Raw genomic sequence first — 23,408 nt, 5'->3', positions numbered from 1 at the left:
GAGGGTGTTATCTTCGTAGAGGTATATATTAACATAGATCGAGCATACCGGCTGCGTGTGCCGACGACAAGATCCCTTGCGATTGTTCGATCTGTTTCCCTCTAGCTTATTGAAAGTCCTCACTCCCCCTCTCCCCCACCAAAAAGAGAAGATGCTATACTTACGTCTCTGGCTATCTTATTTATTTAAAAGGCATGCAATTAGTTCTATTTTCTGTCATTAAAGATAGATGACGCCATTAATGTCGTGCCTATCACTATATAAAATTGTCTAAGTAAAATATGATAAATAGAATATTAATTTTTTTATTTTTAGAGCCAAAATGGTACTTTCATCAACAGCAAAAAAATAAGTCCATTGAAAAACGTCCCATTAAAACATGGAGATAATATAGTATTTGGAATATTCGCCGTCATGAAAAAACCAAATTTTTCAGGACCTTATTTGACCTATAGGGTGCTTAGAGAATCTGTAAGTATACAAATAAAATATTTAGGAACTGATGCAAGACATTAACACACCACTATTCGATAAGTTTAAATTTTTGATTTTTTTATTTTTGATTATTATTTAAGAGCGTAAGCGCAAAATTTCGGGCCAATGCTTTTTAAATGCATTCATTTTTTTCGAATCCTGAGAAAACAAACAAATATTTTTGAAAAATTTAAACGCAGAATGAAAAATTACATTATTACCTAGGGCCGAAAGTCCCTTAGAATAAACAAAATTTTTTTTAATGAGATATTTGAAATTAAAAATCACGCTAAATTTTCTCTTCTTTTTCACCACCTGTAACTTAATAAAATAAGTTTTCAGGGACTTTCGGCCATCAGTAATAATGTATTCTTTCATTCTGCCTTTAAATTTTTTAAAAATACTTATTAATTTGCTCAGGATTCGAAAAAAATGAGTGCATTTAAAAAGCATTGGCCCGAAATTTTGCGCTTACGCTCTTAAATAATATTTATGTACGGTGAATGTAAATTTTTTTATTAAATGACCACACTCTAAGGTATGGTACATTATTTTGATAAATAGTTTTCGTCTAGCGGCCACAGCTAGGTCACCGTGGCTTTTTCAATTCTGATGGGTCCACACAAGTTTTTTTTTGCTCAAACAATTGTTATAAACAATTGAATTGGCTCTAGCTCGTAAACCAAAAGAGAAATATTTTTTAAATAAAATTTGTTCCTTAAAAAAATACAAAGAAAATGGGGTTTACTAAAGTTTAAATTTAACATTTTTAGGTACAAGATAACATTGCAGATTATACAATGAACGATGATGACATTCAAATCATAATATCCGACGATGAGGATGATGACTTATCTAAGAGCCAGATTTTTCAAATTTCGGAAAAAATAAAATCTGAACCAATATTTTCCGATGAATTTCTTGATCCATACATAGATATAAAGGAGGAAGTCAAGGAAATGGACTACTGCAGTCAGTTCTATCAAAAGGTAGATTTAACGGAGAAAGATCATTTTGACAGTACATCTGACCTCCTTCAGATATTGGTAAGTTAAACAGTATGCGAAACGTTTTATTATATTAGTGTTATTTCTAAACATTTTGTGTTGCATTCAAAAAATATAAAATGTATACAAAAACAAACAAATATACATATATCTGTAATCTAATAATAAATTGAGGAAAATCCAGGAAAGAAATATGAGGTTTATTTACTTTAACATATTCTAGAAACAAGATTCTATTCATCATATCTCGGTCATAAAGAGTATATCCACACGTGTCGCGTACATAATACTGAAGCGGATACATTTGCCTTCCACATTGGGTATCACTTATAGGTGGTTGAAAATGGGAACTGAGCAATTACTGGGCTGGAGATAGGGTAAGCAAACAAACCGAAACGTTTGAGAACGGCCACTCTTGGTATGGTTGGAGAACTGGGTCGTAAGTAAGTGAATAAAAGAGGGACTAAAAGGGGTAACTACAAAGGAAAAAATCAAAAAATTACTTACATAGATTTCCTGGGCAACACACACAAGAAGTTTCCTAAACTATTTGAAAAGGACGACGTTTACAAGAATCTTCTCGCTGAATGGAAAGAAAGGCTTTTCTTTCCTAAAAAATATTAGAAGGTGAAAATCTTTTTTAAAGGAAATAATTCTACAACTGCTGGTTTAGAGAGAAAATTACATATTTATTGTGACTTCACATTAACAGTTATTACAAATAAAATTAGCAAAATTTAAAAACAAAACACACCCACACATCCCACACACAAGCTGCAAATTGGTCTGAAGTGACCAGGGAACACAAATAGACAATTATTTGGAAGTTTTGGAAGGGCATTTATGTGACATTAGACGCAGGATGTGACATTTGACGTAGGAAGTGGCATTTAACACAGAACCTAACATTTATGTGACATTTGACACATGAAATTTAACGTATGACTTGTCATTTATGTGATATTTTACGCATAACGTGACATTTATGTGACATTCGACGCATGACGTGACATGTTACATTTGACTAGAACGTGACATGTATGTGACACACGACGCTGGAGGGGATATTTATGTGACAGGTGACGCAGGACGTGACATTTGACACAGCCCTCCTACTGTAATTTTTTTGATTTTTTTGTCTTTGTATTCTATACGGTATATATTTTTCAAGTCTGTCAAGAAACACCTCGTACGTCTGTACGTTAAGCCCTTTAGGCACTACAAGCTTAATGTCCCTTTGGAAATGCCTTCATGATTGATTTTATTATGTCTTTGTGTTCTATACGTTATATTTTTCCACCAATACCTCACACGTCATCATTATGTCTTTGTATTATATACGTTATATCTTTTCCAAAGACACCTTACACGTCATCCTAAGTTACGCCGCTTGGGCGCTATACGTTTAATGTCCTTTTGGCATGCTCCAATACACATGACGTATAGTGCATTCAACCCAGAACATACCATGCTTATCTACTCGTCCCTTTTCTTCGAGAGGCAAAGAAAACTCTTAACCAAAATAGACTACGCGGATGATCTAGTTATCCACGGCAAATTTAATGGCACAGTTAGAAATAGTTTACAACGGTTGTCTTCCGTAAAAAAAATTAGAAATTGCAACGTACTATACTGCAATATGAGGTGTAAAGGCACACATCAAATGTTGACAAACGATTGACAATTTTACGGGATATTTATATTTATGTGTCGCATGATGATCACGAGGAAGATATCCAACAAGATGGATCGACCAAATACAGGAATGTGCAAAAGACCTTTGCACGAGTTAAAGAAATGACCAGAGGTAGAGATCTTTGGAGACGGGCAGTACACTACTACACTCCATCTGGAGAGCATCTAAACATTCTGTATATATATTTCGTACCTAAGACCTATTGGTCCTTTGCGGTACGCGTTCCAACTACTTTTTATTAAAATCAGAAAAGGAGACTGATTTTAAAATATTTGTTAATGTATTATTAAAGAAAACTAAATCAATGCAATAGGAAATAAAACAAAATATATTTAAATGAATAATAAAAATTTTTAAATGTTTAAAATATAATATTTATGCGAAATGTCCTTCGGCATGTTTAGTTGCATTTGTTTGATTTGCTGCGTCATTGGACGAAAGATTGTGACGCCTTGTTAACCTTTTTTAAAAGGTTTATCTTTAGGGGGTCGTCCAAATGGTAATCTATTTGAACCTTTAGTAACTCCCAACTTTCTTCGACTGATTGAAGTTGGTTGCACTCTTATATTGGCCTTGTGTTCAAATCGCCTTGTCGAGGAACTTCCTACGGTGTTTAAAAAACTTTTCCAAGCCGTTTGGGATTTAATGTTAGATTAGATTTAGATTTAATCTTTCGTGCACTAATTTTAACATTGATGAATCAAAGCACGCGGTGTTCGTGTGTATTAAGGTATAAAAAAATTGCTTATTACAAGCTTAAATTTTTATTTGAGTGATTAGTGATCACTAACTGATTTTTCATACCATCTTTATATCAGTTAGCCCAAGACTCCAGAACAGATCAGAGGTAATGTAAGTCGAAAAAACTTCACCAGCTACAGGGGGTCATGTAAGATGCCCCCATCTTCAGTTTTAATAATCAATAAGTTAAGTCTATTGCATTTACCTTGATAAAACCATGAGGATTATATTCTAATACGGATGTCCTTCGAAAGTTTTTTTTTAAGTGGCCATACAATGTTTTTTAACAACTTTTTATTTAACTGATGATGGAATGATTTAATTCCGAAAAGATCTTCTTAAAATAAAAATTTAAGCTTGTAATAAGCAATTTTTTTATACCTTAATACACACGAACACCACGTGCTTTGTATTCAACAGGTATACTAGCCACTCCTGGATATTTCCACTTCATGGTTTGTTCCAGTTTCACTTTTAATTGATGAATCAGTTCCAAATGTAACATTTTCTACAAAATCTACTGCAATCTACAAAAGAAACTTCTTGTTGTTGAGTTGTTTTATTTTTGTTTAAAAGAATATCTTCTCTGGTTATTTTCATCAATGTTATCAATGCTGGTGTTAATATAATGTTCAGTAATACTTTAACTGAATCCTGAAAGCCCGCTATAAAATGAAAAAGGTTGAACTTTTTCGCCAAAAGCTAATTTATCTACTTCATATCGATCTTCATGATTAGTAGCTAGAACGTTGCAAAGAGATATATTAAAAAAGTTTGGTCGCAGCTTCCTGCATGCAAAATGCATCCAATATTCTAATTTCGCAGCTGCAAAATCCTGTTGCTATATCGACTTCGTCAAGCACACTATTATTTTGCCTAATAGGAAATTTGTATAACTTTTTAGATAATTTAATTATATGTTCCTGTAGTAAATATAAAATTTTTTAATTGCCTTCTAATCTTGAATTTAATTGGATTGCTGAGTAATCTTGAAGCTGCATATCTATAATTTGCAAATTTTCGAAGCCGTCTTTTATAATATTCTTCCAAGGCAGTACAGCTAATGTCATTAAAAATGCCATGAAAGCGAAACCTTCATAGTAAAAGAAAGAAATAATGCCTCGCTAATATATACCATTCCATATATGAATTTCGCACCAAAGTAACATTCCATATACGTGTTTGCCACCTCGCCGTCTATTGGTTGAAACATAACCGCGTGCCACAAAGGACCAATAGTAAAGTTCTAGATGCGAAATGTATATACGGAATGTTTAGATGCTTTCGGAGAGTCAGGACTGAAGAGAGATGCGTCGTACATATACGTTGCAATGATTACTACATTCCCTATTCTTTACAGAGATAACAATGCGTTAGCAAATTCGCGTATATCAACTAATTTGTGTAAGATATATATGATTAACTATAACCATTTTATTAATTACTAAGAGAAAGTGTAATAATGATATATTGACATGTTAGTTTTTATTTTTATGTATTTTAATCAATTTATATTTAATTTAAGGCGCTTTATCTAGTTATTTGTGGTGTTTTAGGAATCAGAAACAGCAAATAGTAAGGAAACTGTAACAGATATAAAGATTGAGCAAAATATTTTAAATAAATCTGATGAAAGTATTGAGCAAAATATTTTTGATCAATGTGAGAAGGAACTTCGTGTTGTCTTGGCAAATCTTCCTGTGCCAGAGGAGGTAATAAAGGTTGATGATACTCCAGATGAAGTACAAACGTCAAATGCTTCAGAATCTGGTCTGGACGAGTGTACACAAGTAAATGGGCACGAACAACAAAGTGACAAGAAACTTCGCGTTGTTTTGGAAAAGATTGCTGCACCAAAACAAATTAAACCTCCCTTGGTTGAGCCTCACTTTCAAGAAAGCCCAAGGAATAGAAATAAAAATCTTGATAGAAAATCTTTAGTTGATAGTAATCAGGAGCGAATAAGTCCAAGAGATAGAAAAAAAAATCTGAAAAGAAAATCTTTAGATGACAGTAATCAGGAACCATTCAAAAAAGTAAATAATAATACATCCTTAGAAATTGCAGAAATGAGAAAACAAAAATTGCGTGAGATTGCAGATAAGGCTGAAAAAAAAGCACCTTCGCCAAAATCCGCCAAAGGAATTGCAAAAGTAAAATCATCAGAAAGTAGAGGTTCATTTCTTATACAACCTAATAGTGTCTCTTCATCGACTAATGTTTCTAAATCTAAGGATCCTAGACTGAATAAACTGGAATCTAAGCCAGATAATAATACTACTATCCGTAAACCAGAAACAAAAGTACAAAATAATAAAGTCAACAATCGTTTGACACCAGTAACGCAGAATATTACTCTACCAGAAAAAGAGAAGGTTGGCGTGATCTATCAAATATCGAATCGTAATGCTTCAATGGCAATTCCAACGAATGTCAGAAGACACTATGACTTGAGCGACGACATTAACGTGATGCTGTATTGGAACGTGACCTGGCTTCTGGAACAAAGCAAAGGAGTGAAAAGTCCCCCCGTAACTAATAACAAACCCGCAATTAGGATACCTTCAATATTTCGTGATGTTCAGCATTACCTAGATGTAATGAAACCGTGTATACTATTAGAAGCTTGGCAGTTTATTTTTCAAAGCACATTTTGGAAAGATGAGGAAAAGTAAGTGATCGATTAATTCATTTTCTTTGTATGGTATTTTTTGTCTAACGTAGTCTTAGCGCTTTATATGACATAACACCTGTAAAGGTACTTCTTGGTAACATCTTCTTGATGTGCCTATCCGTTACGAATGTTGGCGATCATCATGGCAATCTTTATCTTATCTGCAGCAGCGCAGAAAAGCTGCACAGATGTTGTATTGAACCAGATTCTGAGGTTCTTTAACCAAGAGGTTGTTCTTCTTCCTGGACCGCGTCTTCCAAATATTTTTCCTTGCAGGATGGCTTGAAGGAGAGCATATCTGGATTTATTTCGCATATGTCCGAAGAATTGTAACTTTCGAGATTTGATGGTGGTCAGTACCTCTCGGTTCTTATTCATTCTTCTGAGAACCTCCTCATTTGTGACTCAGTCAGTGCACGGGATCTTAAGTATTCTCCAATATAGCCACATCTCAAATGCTTCCAGTGTTCTGCACATATCTTCATTCAAGGTCCACGATTCAACACCATAAAAAAGGACACAGAAGACGTAGCATTCTTACTTTTGTATCAAGAGAGAGGTTGTGACTCTTGAAGAAAGCCCCTATTCGATTGAAGGTTGATCTAGCTTTTCCTTTTATCTTTTATATTGGTAACATATATTGCTTTAATTGTAGAATTATGCATTACCCATTAAAATGGCTATGTTGTCTGGCATATTCTCACTTTCTGAGCTTCATTGTGTATCCATCTGTACGTTATAGAGAAAATCAGTCAGTAATTATCATGATATATACCAAAACAGCAACGTATGTGTGATAGAAAAAAATATCTATCTATCTATACAAGGATTTTTACAGCTGTCGCCGCCTTCCTTCTTTCAGCCAACGTCTCCAGTTCTTTCTGTTTTGCCATTCTCCATCTCTAAGGTCTCGTCTTTCCATGGCCTCGTCCACTTCATCCCTCCATGATCTTCGGGGTCTACCTCTTTTCCTCCTTCCTATTGGGCTCCAATCCGAAATCTTTGCTATCCACCTTGTATGATCTGTTCTTCTCACATGCCCATACCAAATTAAACGTTTTTCTACGATGTAGCTGAGTATGTCTTGTTCTATTGCATTTTGCCAATAAAATGGCAAAAGAAAAAAATATTTCTTTCATTTTTAATAATTTTTTCTTCCACAACCCGGCCTCTACTGCATGTATCTTAATATATTTCCATTACTCTCTAATACGGACCCTAGGTACTTAAAAATATTACTTTTCACAAACATTTCACCATCCAGAGATATTCTTTTATTTCTAGTAAATATGCCTCTTTAAATGAACATTAAAAATGATTTTGTCCTACTCTTTTTCCTCAAGAGCTTGTCTCCACTGTCCCAGTTTTTGTTCTAAATCGCTTTCACTATTTCCTACTAATACTACATCATCAGCATACATTAATCATCAGGGAATGTTACTCTCTAATCTCACTGTTTTCTCTCTAACACTAATGAAAATAAATAAGGACTGATCACTGAGCCTTGGTGCAATCCTACTTTCACATGAAATGTACCCCCCTTTAAGATAGGCAAAATGCCCTCACTCCCAGAATTTAATTTTTTTTACATTCTGATTAAAAAATTAGCTTCAGCGCAATTTTAGCCCGCCTACACTCTGATTTTTTTCAGATTTTTCTGTGAGGTGCGTCATCCCCAAAAACTCGAAATTTTTTTTTTTAGGGGTGTTGAAGGAATTCCTCCATTTTATAGATTTCAAAATAAATCAAATCACGGTTTTTTATAGGTTATTATATATAATTTGAAGTAAATGAGTCCTTTAAATGAATATAAGTGACATTTTTGTAAATATTGAGAAATCCGCATCGTTGAACTGTAAATCTTTCATTTTATTTGGAGGTAAAAAAAAAATGACGATTTGGATCACCATTACGACACGGATGTCGATGAATCATATTCATATTGAATCATATTTAAAGGCTTCCAGCCTTCTCATGATAATTAATGTCCAGGCTTAAACTCCATACAGACGTACTGACTAAACGTAGCCTTTATAGATTTATAGATATTTTGTTTCCATTTATTGTACAAGTTCCTAGCCTGTTCTATTTGTGTTTTTATTTCTATAGCTGGATTATTATTTAGTACTACTCCTAAGTATCTGAATTTGTGAATTTGTTCTAATTGAGTGTTATTTAGGTCAATGCGACAACTCTCATCGGTTTTACGAATCACCATTACTTTAATTTTTTGAAGATTTATTGTCACTTGCCCATTGCTTCACTTGCAATAATAACTTCTATTAGAACGGTATCGTCTGCATTCCAGATATTCTTAATATATTTACCGTTTATTTTTATACCAATTTCGGCGCCGTCTAGTGCTTGTTTGAATATGCATTCAGAATACAAGTTAAAGAGCAATGGAGACATGACACAGCCTTGTCGGACACTCTTTGTATACGGATGCTTTTAGTAGTGTGGTTGGAATATTTTAAGGTTGCTTCTTTGTTCTACTAAAGGTTTTGAATTATGTGGAGATCTCTTGTGTCTAGCTTCATTTTTTGTAGTTCATAAAACAATTTTTCATGCAGGACTCTATCAAAAGCCTTCTGGCAGTCGATGAAACAGAGATATACCTTTTTCTGGCGATCGAGGCATTTCTGAATGAGTGTTTGGAATAAATACTATTTATTCCGACTTTGACGGGTCTGTCAGAAGTAAACAACGTATGCTTGGCAACAATGCAGACGAAATATACAGCGTAACTTTGTTGATACGCTAGCAGGTGGCGTTGAAAGCAAACATAATAATTTATTGATAATTTGTTGTATTTCTCACGCGCGGTACCTATCGTTTTATTATTGTAATATATGTTATGAATATCTTGAAAATATGAAAATTTTTATCGAGAAAGCTCCGAAAGAAAAGGGTAATGTGCCTGTCAATTTTAACCGATTGTATCTCAGGAACCACTGCTCTTAATTGAACTTCTTTTCTTTTAAAAGAAGTGTCTTGCCGAGTATTTTCCTTCACCGTTTTCTGAATTTAACTTAAACTAATAGTTACCGAGATATTCTATTTGTTTATAAGCCAAAAAATTGTTTATAACTTTAAAACATTCCTGAGGCCGCCCAAATAATCTGCTTTTAAGTCTCTAAAATACGCTAGATAGGTGAAGTGCTTTTTTGTATTTAAAAAAATTGTCAATTTTGTATATGGTCTAGTTTTTGTTGTGCAAGATTTTAAAGTTTCAATTTAAAAAAAAAAAAGAGATTGCAAAATTATTATGTGAAATCCATTAAATCCATTTTTCTTTGTAATGATTGTATAAAAACTTTGTAAAAAAGCTACAAAGCCGGATATCTTTCCTGCTTCAATTTCGCGGTCCTCCTTTTCAATATTTTTGATGCTAGACAGAGAAACTCCTGAAAATCCAACCAAAAAATTTGAAAATATTTACTATTTTTTTTTTATTAGAATATTTATCAAATTACCTCTTATACTTGCCACACGCTCTTGCACTTTGAAAGTCAATAATAGGTTTATCAGCAGCTGCTTCTCGAGCGAATTTTAACACTAAGCGTATTATTTTACGAGCTTGAGCATTCCAAATTTATCGCTTCACTTTATACTGTTGATACATTTTTTTGGATTAAATGAACAATTACAAGATTCAAAATCACTATTAGTAAAAATTGAGATTTTACTCGTCAAAAATACTTGTCAACGTCGTGAATCACTTCTACAGTTAAACTATCTACATAATCAGCTAAACGGTTCTCGATCAACTATTCATCTTCTTCTAAATGTGCCTATCTTCTAGAGATGTTGGCGTCCACATTGACCCATCTTATTCTATTCACAGCAGCTCGAAATAGATCAGTTGACGTTAGATCAGTCCACTTTCACAAGATTGACCAGCCAAGATATACGTCTACGTCCAGGGCCTCTCTTACCCTCAATCTTGCCTTGTAAAATCAACTGTAGAAGTCTGTATTTATTACTACGCATTAGTTGACCAAAGTAAGCCAATTTTCTGTTCTTTCTCATATATTGACTAGCACGAAATCACCTTTGGTTCTTTATTTATGAATATTTTGCGCAGTCTCGTTTCACTTGTTTTAAGGATGAATATTTATTTAGTAATCTAATTTTGAGTATACTTTGTAGACAAATTATATCAAAAGTTCGTGTACAACATACCAGAAGATGTGAGAAGACAGTGACTTTTGATTGCGTATGTAAGTATTTTTGTTTTGTTATTATTGCTGTTGCTACAATAGTAATTTAATATATTTTTTTCTTAAGCCCGTTGCAAATCATTAACGCAAAAGCATTCATATTCGTTCACATATTACCACATAGTCGAAAATGTGATCGTGATATTTTGGTAATTTTAGAATTAACTTGACTTATGTACACCATATTGTCAGTAAAATATATGAATTGGTACTTCCCTGTGAGAGGTCGTTCTTTTGAACTCTCCACTTACTGTCTGTACCCTCTAGCATCACGATAAACGTCTGTTTTTCAGCAGAGTGCACGACCTTAACTAGATGGTGGTCATTGAGAGTATAGTACAATTTGTATAGAATTGTCCTGCCATTTCTGTGTCATAAGCTGCTTTCCGATCTACGAAAGCAGTTCCCCGTTATAAGTTTTTCTTCAAAACTATCTTCAATGTGTTGAGGTGCTAATCAACATTTTTTTCTATTCTCGCCAGGGTTAGCCTCTCGTATAGTTTGTAAAAGTGACACAACAAGGAAATATGTCTGTAGTTACTCAGATTTTCTAGGTCCTTCCCTGATTTTAACAAGACTATTATTTAAGATTTTCTCCATGATTTTGGAATTTCGCAGGCTATACAGAACGTCTTATTGAGCTGCAAGATCCATTTTTTTTTTGTTCCTTGCCCTAGCTGCTTTATTTGTTAACTGCATATAATATCATCTACACCTGCAGCTTTCCCGTTTTTGGCCTGTTCATACTATGGCGCAATTTTTTTAGTGTAAATGAGTTCCTAGGTGGTTTACCTCCTGATTCAGTCTCTTTTTACTTTTTGGATCCTTATATCGGTAGTTAGTTCTTCCATTCACAAGGTGTTGAGTAACGACTTGTTTTGCTGTAAGCTTGCAAGGTGGTTAATGTTCCTTAGGATTGCCGCAAAACAAGTGTTTTAACAAGGTTCCATGCTACTTTGGCTACTATTTGTCGTGTCCATTTTTCCATGGTTTTCAGTTTCTTTCTAGTTTAAAAGAAGGGTCTTGGCTAAAAGGCCTTCATAGAGGATTTCTTATGTTTTCATTAGTTCTTTGGACTCGCTGGACATCCCGAGAATATATTTTTATCTAAATCCTCTGGAGATAACTTTCCAAGACACATTTTTTATTAAATCTACAAATTTTTCGTAGTTGGTCTGGTTTTGGTTCAAGGATCAGCAGCTCAGATTCTAGCACGTCCGCTTACTTTTCCCAGGTTGCCTTCTTGAAGTTAAATCTCCTTCTTAATGGGATAGCCAGTGGTCTGACAATTGGAAAGATGTTTATACCAATTTTTTTATGCTGAGTTTTTGGTTTGGGGCTATATACTACTTTGGTACATTGATCTTCGAGTTTAGTACTTGAAAAACAGATATCCGGGTTATATTATCTTTTCCAAACTGTTCTGAAAGGATGCCGGAAGTTTAAGATCATGGATTAATGAGAGGCCACTCCTTTCAGCTCATGTTTCTACTGTGTACGAATATGCGTAATCCAAAAGTAAATTGTGAATGTTAAAGTCTCTCAGTATAAGCTGATTGGGAAGATATGTGGGGCTAAAAGTATAAGAGTTTATATACTGGTTTGGGTGTTTATATACTGAGGTTATAGTGCATGTTTTAATCCCAATGGTTATAATCTCTATACTGTTTATGTTGGTTGTTCCCACATATGAAGATATGGTTTGAGTCCTCACAAATACCGCGCTCTCATGCTTGTTGTGTGGTATCTCCGTAATCAGTTTTATATCTGAGATGTTCCGTCTCGCTGCATTTGGATCTCTGAGGGTTTTTTGGGTGCACAATATCTCACATTTCGTGTTGTTGTAGAATTCTGCACGACGTCTTTTTTGGCAAGGAGTATTGGTCCGGAGAAGAGCCGTTGTGGCTTAATGTTAAGCGGACATAGACGGCTTCCTATGATTCGCGTTACCCATAAAGGGAGTGAGGAAGATGGTTAGGCGAGACATGTCTCAAGTGCATATCGTCGTCAACACAAGAAAAACTCGTAACTACATTTCTCTTAATTTTTTAGGAGAGCCTAAAAACAGTAACATTTTCACGGATATTTTTTATTTGATAAAGAAGAACGATTAAACAACTATATTTTGAGTTTTTAAGTCATATTAAGCTGAATTATATCAATTTTAATTTCAAAAACTAGCGGATATAGGTAAAAATACAGAAAATTTGGAGTTTTTCTTCTTTTGGAATGAGACGTCCCTATGGAGTAACGTGGCTTTCTTTGTAACGCTGGATTGGAAAAAATTAATAAAAAGCATTAGTTATCGATTTATAAAAATATATTATCTGACACACATAAAAAATATCCTAATAATGAAATACAGACCAATACGTTTGAAAAACGTTTAACATAAAATTTAGTGTTATTTTATTACCTACGTTAGAAATGAAAAATAGCCTCTCTTTTCAACAACAATAAATACAATTTTAATCTAAAATAAATCTAAAATAAAATCGCATAAATATATTATGTACAAAAACAAGTTTAAAAACAGGGATATGATAGGACTTAAAATAACATAGTTAGTGTGGGAGATTGTTATAAAATGAGTGGTAATCGAAATCAAGGGTATTTTTTAAATACTGCAAATGTCCGAATTTGTCTTTTTTTAAGAGTGTAGTCGCAAAATTTCGGGCCAATGCTTTTTAAATGCATTCATAATTTTCGAATCCTAAAAATCTAATAAGTATTTTTGAAAAATTTAAACGCAGAATGAAAGAATACATTATTACTGAGGGCCGAAAGTCCCTGAAAACTTCTGTAATGTTTATTTTAATAAGTTACAGGGGTGAAAAAAAAAGAGAAAGTTTAGTGTGATTTTTAATTTCAAATATCTCATTCAAAAAAACTTTTTGTTTATTCTAAGGGACTTTCGGCCCTCGGTAATAATGTAATCTTTCATTCTGAGTTTAAATTTTTCAAAAATATTTGTTAATTTTCTCAGGATTCGAAAAAAATGATTGCATTTAAAAAGCATTGGCCCGAAATTTTGCGCCTACGCTCTTAATGGTATTTTATTTGTGTAAAGCTTCGGCAGATCTGCGAAATTCTTGGGTATCACATTCTGATTTATTCGACAGGGCAGTTCAATCCAATTTTCACCAAATCTCAACTTGTAATGAATACCTTATGGTGAATATTTTATAGCTCTAATATCTGTCACAACTGCATCACCCTTTTTTTTACCCGGTAGGATACTGCTTACATAGTTTACTGCTCTCTGGGTGTGCCCTTTCTTAAGGTCTTTTTGTATAACTGTTACCTTCTGCTTTAAACAAAAATTTAAAATTGCATTAGCTAAAGTAACATTACGATTTTGTACATCCATCGCTAAAAATAATTATTTCACGTACATTTTCCTCAAGACAACTCCCTTCAGTGTATTTTTCTAAAATATCTACTTACGATTACACCAGCAAATTCGGCACTGGTAAGATTCCCCTCCGACTCGTCCCAAAGAAAACAATGTCCTTGTTTTGTGTGTAAGTTATAGAATGTGAAATTGTGGATTGTCAACTTTTTTCTATAATATAGGGAAGAAACATTGGACTTAGGACATAAAAGGACTGTCTGTAAATCCATTGTCAATACAATGCTTTCACTGTTTTTATCTTTAATTTTCTCAAGTCTCGCTTCTTGTTTTTTCAACTGATGTTCACTAAATGTTTCTTGGTCAAGATTTCTTGTTTTAAAAGAGACACATATTTCACACAAATCTTTTTTGCGTCTATACAAAGCCAACCTCTTTTCCAGAAAACCGTTTTTAAAAGAAGATAAAGACAGACTGTTGATTCCTTTTTCTGGGCACCATTCGTTTTTGTAAACATGGTAAAGTTGACATTTGCTTTGCCATAATGGTTCTAGATAAGATAAATTTACTAGTTTATTGCCTGCAATAATGCGATTCCATTTTCGGCAGGCTATCTAAAAAACTATAAAGATTGTCCAACTCCTTCTTGTGAAGCCCTTTAGGCGCTTATTGTGGTTCATTATCCAAATTTTCTATATCAGCAGAATCATCTTGTTTGCGATTTATTACAAACTAATCCTTAAGGTCCAGAGTTGACAAAAACATTTTTTTGCGTACCCTTTTACAAAAGATGTAAAATTGGAACTTAAAAACCTCTATTTCTGACTTAACAGAAAATGCGCGGAGTTGCGGGTTTTACAAACATAATTTTTTGACAAGGGAGATACCTGCTTTTCTAGTATACATTTTAAAATTAGAAATCTACATTTAAATTACGTATTAATTGTCGGATAACTAGAATAGACGATTTGCTAATATATGGCAGTAAAATCTCATTTTAAGTAAAAATTGGAGTTAACTGGTTTTCTTGTGTCGACGACGATATGTTAATTTTGTATGACCTAAGATAGAAAAAAATGAAGAAGTTAGTTAGTCAAACTAACTAAAAGGATCACCGATGACAATTTTGCTATGATATTGCCCCTTAGGAATAATGTTCAACATTTCGTCTTATTCAGGCGCCTTGTGTCACGATACTGCATACATCTTCTACAGTGTAGCATTACCGATGTGGTTCAATCCGAGAACTGATTATGTTTGATGTTGTTAAAACATTTTTTAGATTTAATATGTAGTAGATTTAATGATGTAATAATAATTTGGTATTTTAGCCGAAGATACTTCTTTTCGACCTGACGATTTCTGTCTTGTACAATATTTTGTATCAATCAATGGTTCACGGCATAGTAAGGATAATTTCGGATATATTACAAATGTATATAATAGGGGTAAGTATATATTATACAGGGTGTCCAGAAACTCTCCTGACAAACGAAAACCGGATATGATTCAGATAATTTAAGACGACTTAATCCAATTCACCTAGTCCAAAAATGCTTCCTAAGAGAGCTAGGGCTCTTTGAAGTTAAATCGTCCGTGTCCGTCCGTAGGGCGTCCGTGTTGGGTAGGTCTACGGTTATTTTAACGCATAACTTTTTTTGTTTTTAACTTTTAAGCATTCGTGGTACTAGATTATTAAATTTTCAGGTATTTTACTAGTAAAAGGTACTCTTAAAGTCTGTAGGACACACCGTTTTCTAGAAAAATCGATTTGAAAATTTTTCGTTTTTTCTTTATAAAAGTTAAATTAATAAGGACCTTAATTAATGTTATAAATTAGTTTGTTTCAATAAATGCAGCACACAATTTGTTAAAAAAGTTTGAGAAAAGAAGCAAAAATCAAATAGAAACAAAACTTTTATTTAAAAGTTTTTAAAAACAAAATATTACGATGGAACGAAACTATCAGTAACACTAAAGAACAAGTATCAAAGGTAGATAGTAACACAAGATACTCAATGTGATGACCATTAGTCTCTATGTATAAATTTTCCATTTTGCTTAACACATTCAGCTCCGTCCCTTTTTTTAAGTGAAAACAGTGGGCTACTGAGATGTATTCGTGTAAACAATTAATTTTTAAGGTGCACTTTAAAAAGTCATTTATAATAAATATGGGTACAAAAAAAATTAATTTGGTCACAAAAAAAACTCACCGCGTGTGTCGCGTTGGTGGCCACAGGGCAGAAAATGTATCGGTTGAACTTAAAAAAAATAATAATAATAATCTGATTGAGAAAAAATATAATTATGAACCTAGATAACTAACATAAGTAATTATTAAATGGCAACAACATCAAGAAAACAAACTAATTACCTAATTTTCAATTTCTTTCGTGAAAACGTCTAAAACAATTTTCTAAGCACAATCTCGGATGTTCAGGGCACTCCGCACAATAAAACAATGAGTCCTTTCTTTCTTTTTTAGTTTGCCAGCAATATTTACACCGTCGTCGTTTTGTAATACCATTAGGTGATTTAGGGCAATGGGGTGGCAAATGAAACGTAAAATTTTTCTTGACTTAAGGGATTTTTGGGTTTGGTCCTAAAAGACTATCAATCACCGACAATCGAAATTCATACAATGACTTTTTTGTATTAAAATTATTATAGAAATAGTATGCGTTGATTAGCATAATTTGAAAAATATGTATGCCTATTCTTTTGTACCACCTCATAGTTTTGTATCGCAACTATAATAATTTAACATCTGGTCGCCTAAGTCAATGCCACCTTTGTTTTTGTTATATTCAGCGACTAAACAGGGCTTTTCTTTATTTAATTCCTTTCCTAGATATTGTTGAAACTATTTCTGACCAAATTCGGAAGAGATCATTAAAATATCTCGCTGATCTTTCCATTTACACACACATATCCCTTTATTATTGTAAGCACTCACCAGTTCATTTTGTTTTAATTCTCAAGAAACAACTTCGTGTGGATTTTCCGCTCTTCCTGTTCTCAATGTTCCTGTAAAATAAGTTTTAACCGAAAGTAGTTTTTTACACAATGGAACACTATTATAAAAATTATCCTTATATAAGGAGTTTATACAGTTTCGAATCCATCAAATTTAGCACTACTTTTTCCGTATGATTATGTCCTCCAACTACGGGGTCACTAGCTCCACTATAAACTAATATACGTTGAATCATTCCGGTACATTCTGCCAAAGTATACAGTTTGACACTATATTTTTGTCGTTTGCCCTTGAGAAATTGACGAAAACTAAGTCTTCCTCTCCATAAAATCATAGATTCGTCCAGGGCTAATTTTCTTTCTGGATAATAAAGATTCTCCATTTAATTATTAAAAAAATCTAACAATGGTGATATCTTGGCAAGTCTGGACTGGTTATTGTCACTATTATTGTTAAAATGTAAGGCACGCAAAATTAACATAAAGCGATTTCGGCTCATATATTGTCCAAACACTGGAATACTAAATAAATTATTTTTCTTCCAACAATCATTCATACGATTAATTTTTATGGTTCCCATGTGAAACAACAAACCAAGAAAAATTTTGAATTCTTCTACAGTTATATCCTTCCAAACTGCAATTCTACTTTTCTCAGATTTACTTTGAGAAAGAATATCAACGGCTTATACATTGCTATTTTGAATAATCAGGTCATAGAATAATTCACATGCTAATAAATTGAAGTAATCAATAGGATTGCTGGCACCCACATGAACTTTCAATCCTGGTATTGCTGTAAATGGTAGCACTATAGGATGTTGAACCTCTGAAATCCATTCAATAATATTTTGAGACTCATCATCACCATCATCATCTTCAGATTCTTCTTGTAAATTAGGATCGTCTGCCCGATATCTTCATCACTTTCATCATCTGAGATTGGCTGAGAAGTTTCCCACCTACCTCGATTAGAAGTCTAAGGTTGGCAATGTTCATCACTCATTTTAAAAATAATTTAAAATTGAAGTATTTAGCAAAGACGTGCAATGGTTCACAGTAAAACCAAAAGACATCCAACACCGAAGGCGTAAAAAATATTACTGAATGCATAGTAAAATAAACCGATGGGATTTGATTATGATACTACAACAAATTATTGGAAATGCAATATAATCTAAATACATCTGGTGATTCTTTCAAAGCTTACCGATGCTTTTACTTTTATTACTTTACAATCTTTTATTACAGCTAATTTTGTCGTTTTGGAGCACGTCTAGCTTGAATATTTGAAAAGTAAGCAACGAAATTACGGATTTCATATTTTATCATCCAATTTATCAATGGGACAGAAGATATTTGTTATAATTTGTGAAAAATCCGCCAAGATAACATTCATACATTGTCATATACTCAGAATAAAGTTTAATATTAAAATTCGAAAACCAAGCACAAACTCCAGTATATGCCAGTGTTTCCAAGCGGCCAGTAGATATTTGTTGTAATTCGTGAAAACTCCGCTGAGATAACGTTCATAATTGTCATATAGTCAAAGACCGCGCGACTCGCGTTGGTGGCCTCTGAGACTAGATTCACTGAACGCGGCAGTCGCGTTGTCGGACTTGAACGTGTAAAAAACGCCGAATTCTTGCAAACATTACAAAGTAATTTCTAAATTCGTTGCAATCTTCTTGAATCCTTAGACAGAGTTGTGCACGATTTTGTATCGTAACGGAATAAACAATTACTTTTATATATCCTCAAATACAATAATCGCGAGGATTCAAATCCGGCTACCTTGCTGGCGAAGCAACTTAACCGCCTCTTCCAATCCAGTGGGCTTCGTAGTATTAACAAGAAAGTCTTATACATTCCTGCTTAAGTTGGCCGGACAGCCGTCATGTAGAAACCATAAGTTTTGCTGAATATTTAAAGGCACATAATTTAACAAATCAGGTAGAATATTATGCAGGCAGTGTAAGATCAGGCAGGACGAAGTAGGGTACCGAAATATACACAGTCAAATTCGTAAAGAAATTATAGCGGCGAAGGAGATCTGGATGACTACACTTTGCGCCGAGGCTGAAAGCCTATATAAACTCGGCGACAACTTCAATCTTCACAAGAAAATTAAGGAAATTGCTGGTGTCTTCAAGAAAAAACAAGTCACTGGTATACATAATGACCAAAATGAATTAATAACGGACCCTAGCGATATACTTAATACTTGGAAAATGTACACAGCCAATTTGTTCAATGATGACAGAACACAAAAACCACCACAACTGGGAGACCATTTGTATGGCCCAAGTATTTTGAAAGCTGAAATTGTACACGCTATCAAACTATTAAAAAGTAACAAAACCCCAGGACCAGATGATATGTACGCAGAAACAATCAAGTTACTTAATGAAGAAAACCTAGACATTATTGTCAAGCTCTTTAACGACATCTACGATACGGGCCAGATTCCAAAAGATTGGCTTCGATCTACATTTATCGCCCTACCAAAAACACCACGTGCGAACTTCTGCAAGGACCACCGACTAATAAGCCTAATGAGTCACTTTTTGAAACTTTTCCTGAGAATATTTCACACTAGATTGTTTAAGAAATGTGAAGAGGTCAGTGGATGGAGTCAGTTTGGTTTCAAAAATGGACTTGGCACGAGAGAAGCGATCTTTAGTATGCAAACATTGATACAGAATTGTTTAGATCAAAGAAAGGATGTTTTTATCTGTTTCATCGATTACGAGAAAGCATTCGATAATGTAAAACATGAATTGATGATAAAATACCTACAAGAGTTGGGATTGGATGCAAAGGATATAAGAATCATTGCCAATCTGTATTGGAATCAGACAGCAACAGTACGTCTTCAAAATTCCAACGAAACAGAAGATTTCTCCATTAAAAAAGGAGTAAGGCAAGGTTGTATACTGTCTCCAATGCTGTTCAATTTATACGTAGAAAAAGCCTTCGCAGAAGCAGTGGAAGACTCTAATAAGGGTATTAAAGTTAACGGCATATTTATTAATAACATCAGGTATGCCGATGATACAGCCATAGTGGCAGATAACATCGAAGATCTTCAATGCCTTTTGAATGATCTAACTCTTGCAAGTGAAGCTCGGGGTTTGAAAATAAATATCAAGAAGACAAAATCAATGATTATAAGTAGAAATGATTACCCCAACGCAAAGATATATGTCTCTGGAGAAGAAATCGAACAAGTCAGGCAATTCAAATACTTGGGATGTTTGCTGAATGAGGGTTGGGACCCCGAGAATGAAATAAAGAGCAGAGTTGAACAAGCCAGAAATGCTTTTTTGAGGCTTCGTAAGTTTCTGACTGATCGCAAATTGGACTTCAACCTCCAATACAAGATGCTTAAGTGTTACGTGTGGCCTGTTCTCCTGTACGGAATGGAAGCATGGACGTTAAAGGCCAGTTCCATTAACAAACTTGAAGTGTTCGAAATGTGGTGCCTGCGTCGAATGCTCAGAATATCATGGACGGACAGGGTCAGAAATGAGGAAGTACTCAGAAGAGCGGGCTTACAGGATAGGGAACTTTTTAATTATGTAAAAAGTAAGAAGACTGCATACTTGGGGCACATTATACGAGGAGAACGATACACTTTTCAGCAACTGATACTCGAAGGGAAAATAGAGGGTAGGAGAGGTCTCGGACGTAAAAAAATGTCATGGCTAAAAACAGAATTATTTAATCCAGAATATTTAACATCTCACCTGACAAGACGATGTACGGTGGACGCCTACGCAGAAATGCATGGCACCTTAAGAAGAAGAAGAAGGTAGAATATTTTGCAGGAAATGTAAATACTCAGCACCATTTAATGGAGCAGACAAAATAATAATGTGCATTATGTACAGTAAAAATTACATTCTTTGTGTATCAAAATGTATCTGAAAAATCTTCATTTTGATTTTTCTGATTTTGTAACCATATAGCGACTTCTTCACGAGCAGGAAAATATCCTTGTAGCAGTGCTTGTACGTTTGTAAAAAGAAAAGTATATACATTTTCGTTGTGTATTCGAACGCTTTATAAATTTTGTCCAACTTCCATTAAAATAACATCTTCATGTGCATGTTACATCATTATGTCGCCCTGTTTCATTATTTTTTGGGAACACTGAACTTGTTTCTCTTAATAGGGAAATTTTTCAGCGTATCAAAGTTACTGTTCGCGTTTAAGATTTGATTTCACGTACAGGGCGCTTGCGCATCCGCTTATACGTATTTCGGCCTGATAGGCCTCATCAGAACGGTTTTCGCAATCGCTCTGAACGTGAAAATAAATCTTTTCTGTCTTAGGAAGCAACTCTAACATGGCTTCGTATAGACGCAAATAGCGACATCTGATAATAAAATCGTAACCAAATTTTCGAAACCGAATTCAGAATTTCGCTTTAATCTGTGCCTTCTAAGAATTGCAAGGCAAAACAGACGTTGATAAAGATGTTATGAGAGACATGGGGAATCTAAAAATTGCATTCCACAACATATTTCCTCAACTAAGCAAAATTCTTAGCGAATTGGTTTCTAGTACTCGTACAAAGTATATCGAAGTAAAAACGAAAAGACAGTTAAGATTTGATTTCACGTACAGGGCGCTTGCGCATCCGCTTATACGTATTTCGGCCTAATAGGCCTCATCAGAACGGCTTTCGCAATCGGTCAGAAGGCACAGATTAACGCGAAATTCTGAATTCGGTTTCGAAAATTTGTTTTTACGATTTTATTATCAGATGTCGCTATTTGCGTCTATACGAAGCCATGTTAGAGTTGCTTCCTAAGACAGAAAAGATTTATTTTCACGTTCAGAGCGATTGCGAAAGCCGTTCTGATGAGGCCTATTACGCCGAAATACGTATAAGCGGATGCGCAAGCGCCCTGTACGTGAAATCAAATCTTAACTGTCTTTTCCTTTTTATTTCGATATACTCTGTACGAGTACTAGAAACCAATTCGCTAAGAATTTTGCTTAGTTGAGGAGATATGTTGTGGAATGCAATTGTTAGATTCCTAATGTCTCTCATAACATCTTTATCAACGTCTGTTTTGAATTGCAATTCTTAGAAGGCACAGATTAAAGCGAAATTCTGAATTCGGTTTCGAAAATTTGTTTACATTTTTGTTGAATTGAAATTGTTGTGTTTCAATGCCACAAAGTAAAAACTAAAAGGGAAACTTCAGGAACTGACAACAATTTGACAATAAAAAACGTAGGTTATACTTCTGTTGTCAGTTCAAAGCCAACTATAAGTTAGACTTAAAATAAGTAGCTTTTTGTACTAGAATACCTGAAAAATTAATAATCTAGTACAACGAATGCTTGAAAAGTTAAAAACAAAAAAATTATGCGTTAAAATAACCTTTGACCTACCCAAAACAGACGCCTATGACCAGTACTAGAAATTGGCAATTGATGGAATCGATTCAATTTTGGAGTATAAATAATCGTACTAGTTCTCGTTTATTTAAATACAAGCGTTCTGTAGGTATTAAAAAAAAACTAATTAAATTACAAGCAGCTATTGTCAAGGAGCTCTAGCTCCCTTAGGAAGCATTTTCGGATTGGGTGAATTGGGTTAAATTGTCTTAAAATAATTATCTGAGGAATCTCCAGTCTTCGTTTGTCAGGCGAGTTTCTGGATAACCTCTTTATCTTAAAATTACTGTAAACGTCATATAGGAAGATCCAACCTCGCGCATGTGGCGAGTGCCAACTGTACCCGAATATTCTTAAAATGTTTTCATATGGCATGTTTAATTACTATTTAAATGGGAATAAGCCACAATTAAAGGTTAAAATACGTTTATTGACGTTTCAATTTCCACTTCGGAAATCGTTCTCAAAATACAAACATTAGTAAATTAAACAACTTTTGTTTTTTGTTACTTAGTGAAAAATTCTTCTAATAATTTAATTTTATCTGACTCATCTATATTGACAATTCAGACATACATTATACATTTTAAAGTAGACGACTTTAAAATATATAATGATATTGCCAATATTGTTGAGTTGCGTTCCTGGGACGACTTTACTTATAAGATAGTTCATTCGATTACATGAAATCAACTTTAACTTGAGAATATCCGTCAGAAAAGATCATAACATGTAATTCGTCTTTAAAAAGACAAATACATGCCATGATGACAGTAAAATTCTCCTATTAGTGATTACACGTTTTTCGGACTCATACAGCGAAACGAAAAGTATCTTCATCGCT

General features: G+C 34.0%; 1 protein-coding gene across 1 annotated transcript in view; it reads left to right on the top strand.

Annotated features, from left to right (window-relative positions):
- LOC140443312 (uncharacterized) overlaps positions 1–23,408 on the top strand; it is a 54,009-nt gene that overhangs the window by 8,849 nt on the left and 21,752 nt on the right. The window contains exons 3-7 of the mRNA XM_072534504.1: positions 316–471; positions 1,248–1,520; positions 5,475–6,589; positions 10,745–10,815; positions 15,499–15,615. Coding sequence (XP_072390605.1) covers positions 316–471; positions 1,248–1,520; positions 5,475–6,589; positions 10,745–10,815; positions 15,499–15,615 — 1,732 coding nt within the window. The remainder of the gene's footprint in view (positions 1–315; positions 472–1,247; positions 1,521–5,474; positions 6,590–10,744; positions 10,816–15,498; positions 15,616–23,408) is intronic.

This window comes from Diabrotica undecimpunctata, chromosome 6 (assembly GCF_040954645.1).
Source record: "Diabrotica undecimpunctata isolate CICGRU chromosome 6, icDiaUnde3, whole genome shotgun sequence".
NCBI classification, from domain to species: Eukaryota; Metazoa; Arthropoda; class Insecta; order Coleoptera; family Chrysomelidae; genus Diabrotica; species Diabrotica undecimpunctata.
The sequence above is the reverse complement of the archived record's forward strand: the minus strand, read 5'-3'. Positions and strand labels throughout refer to the sequence as shown.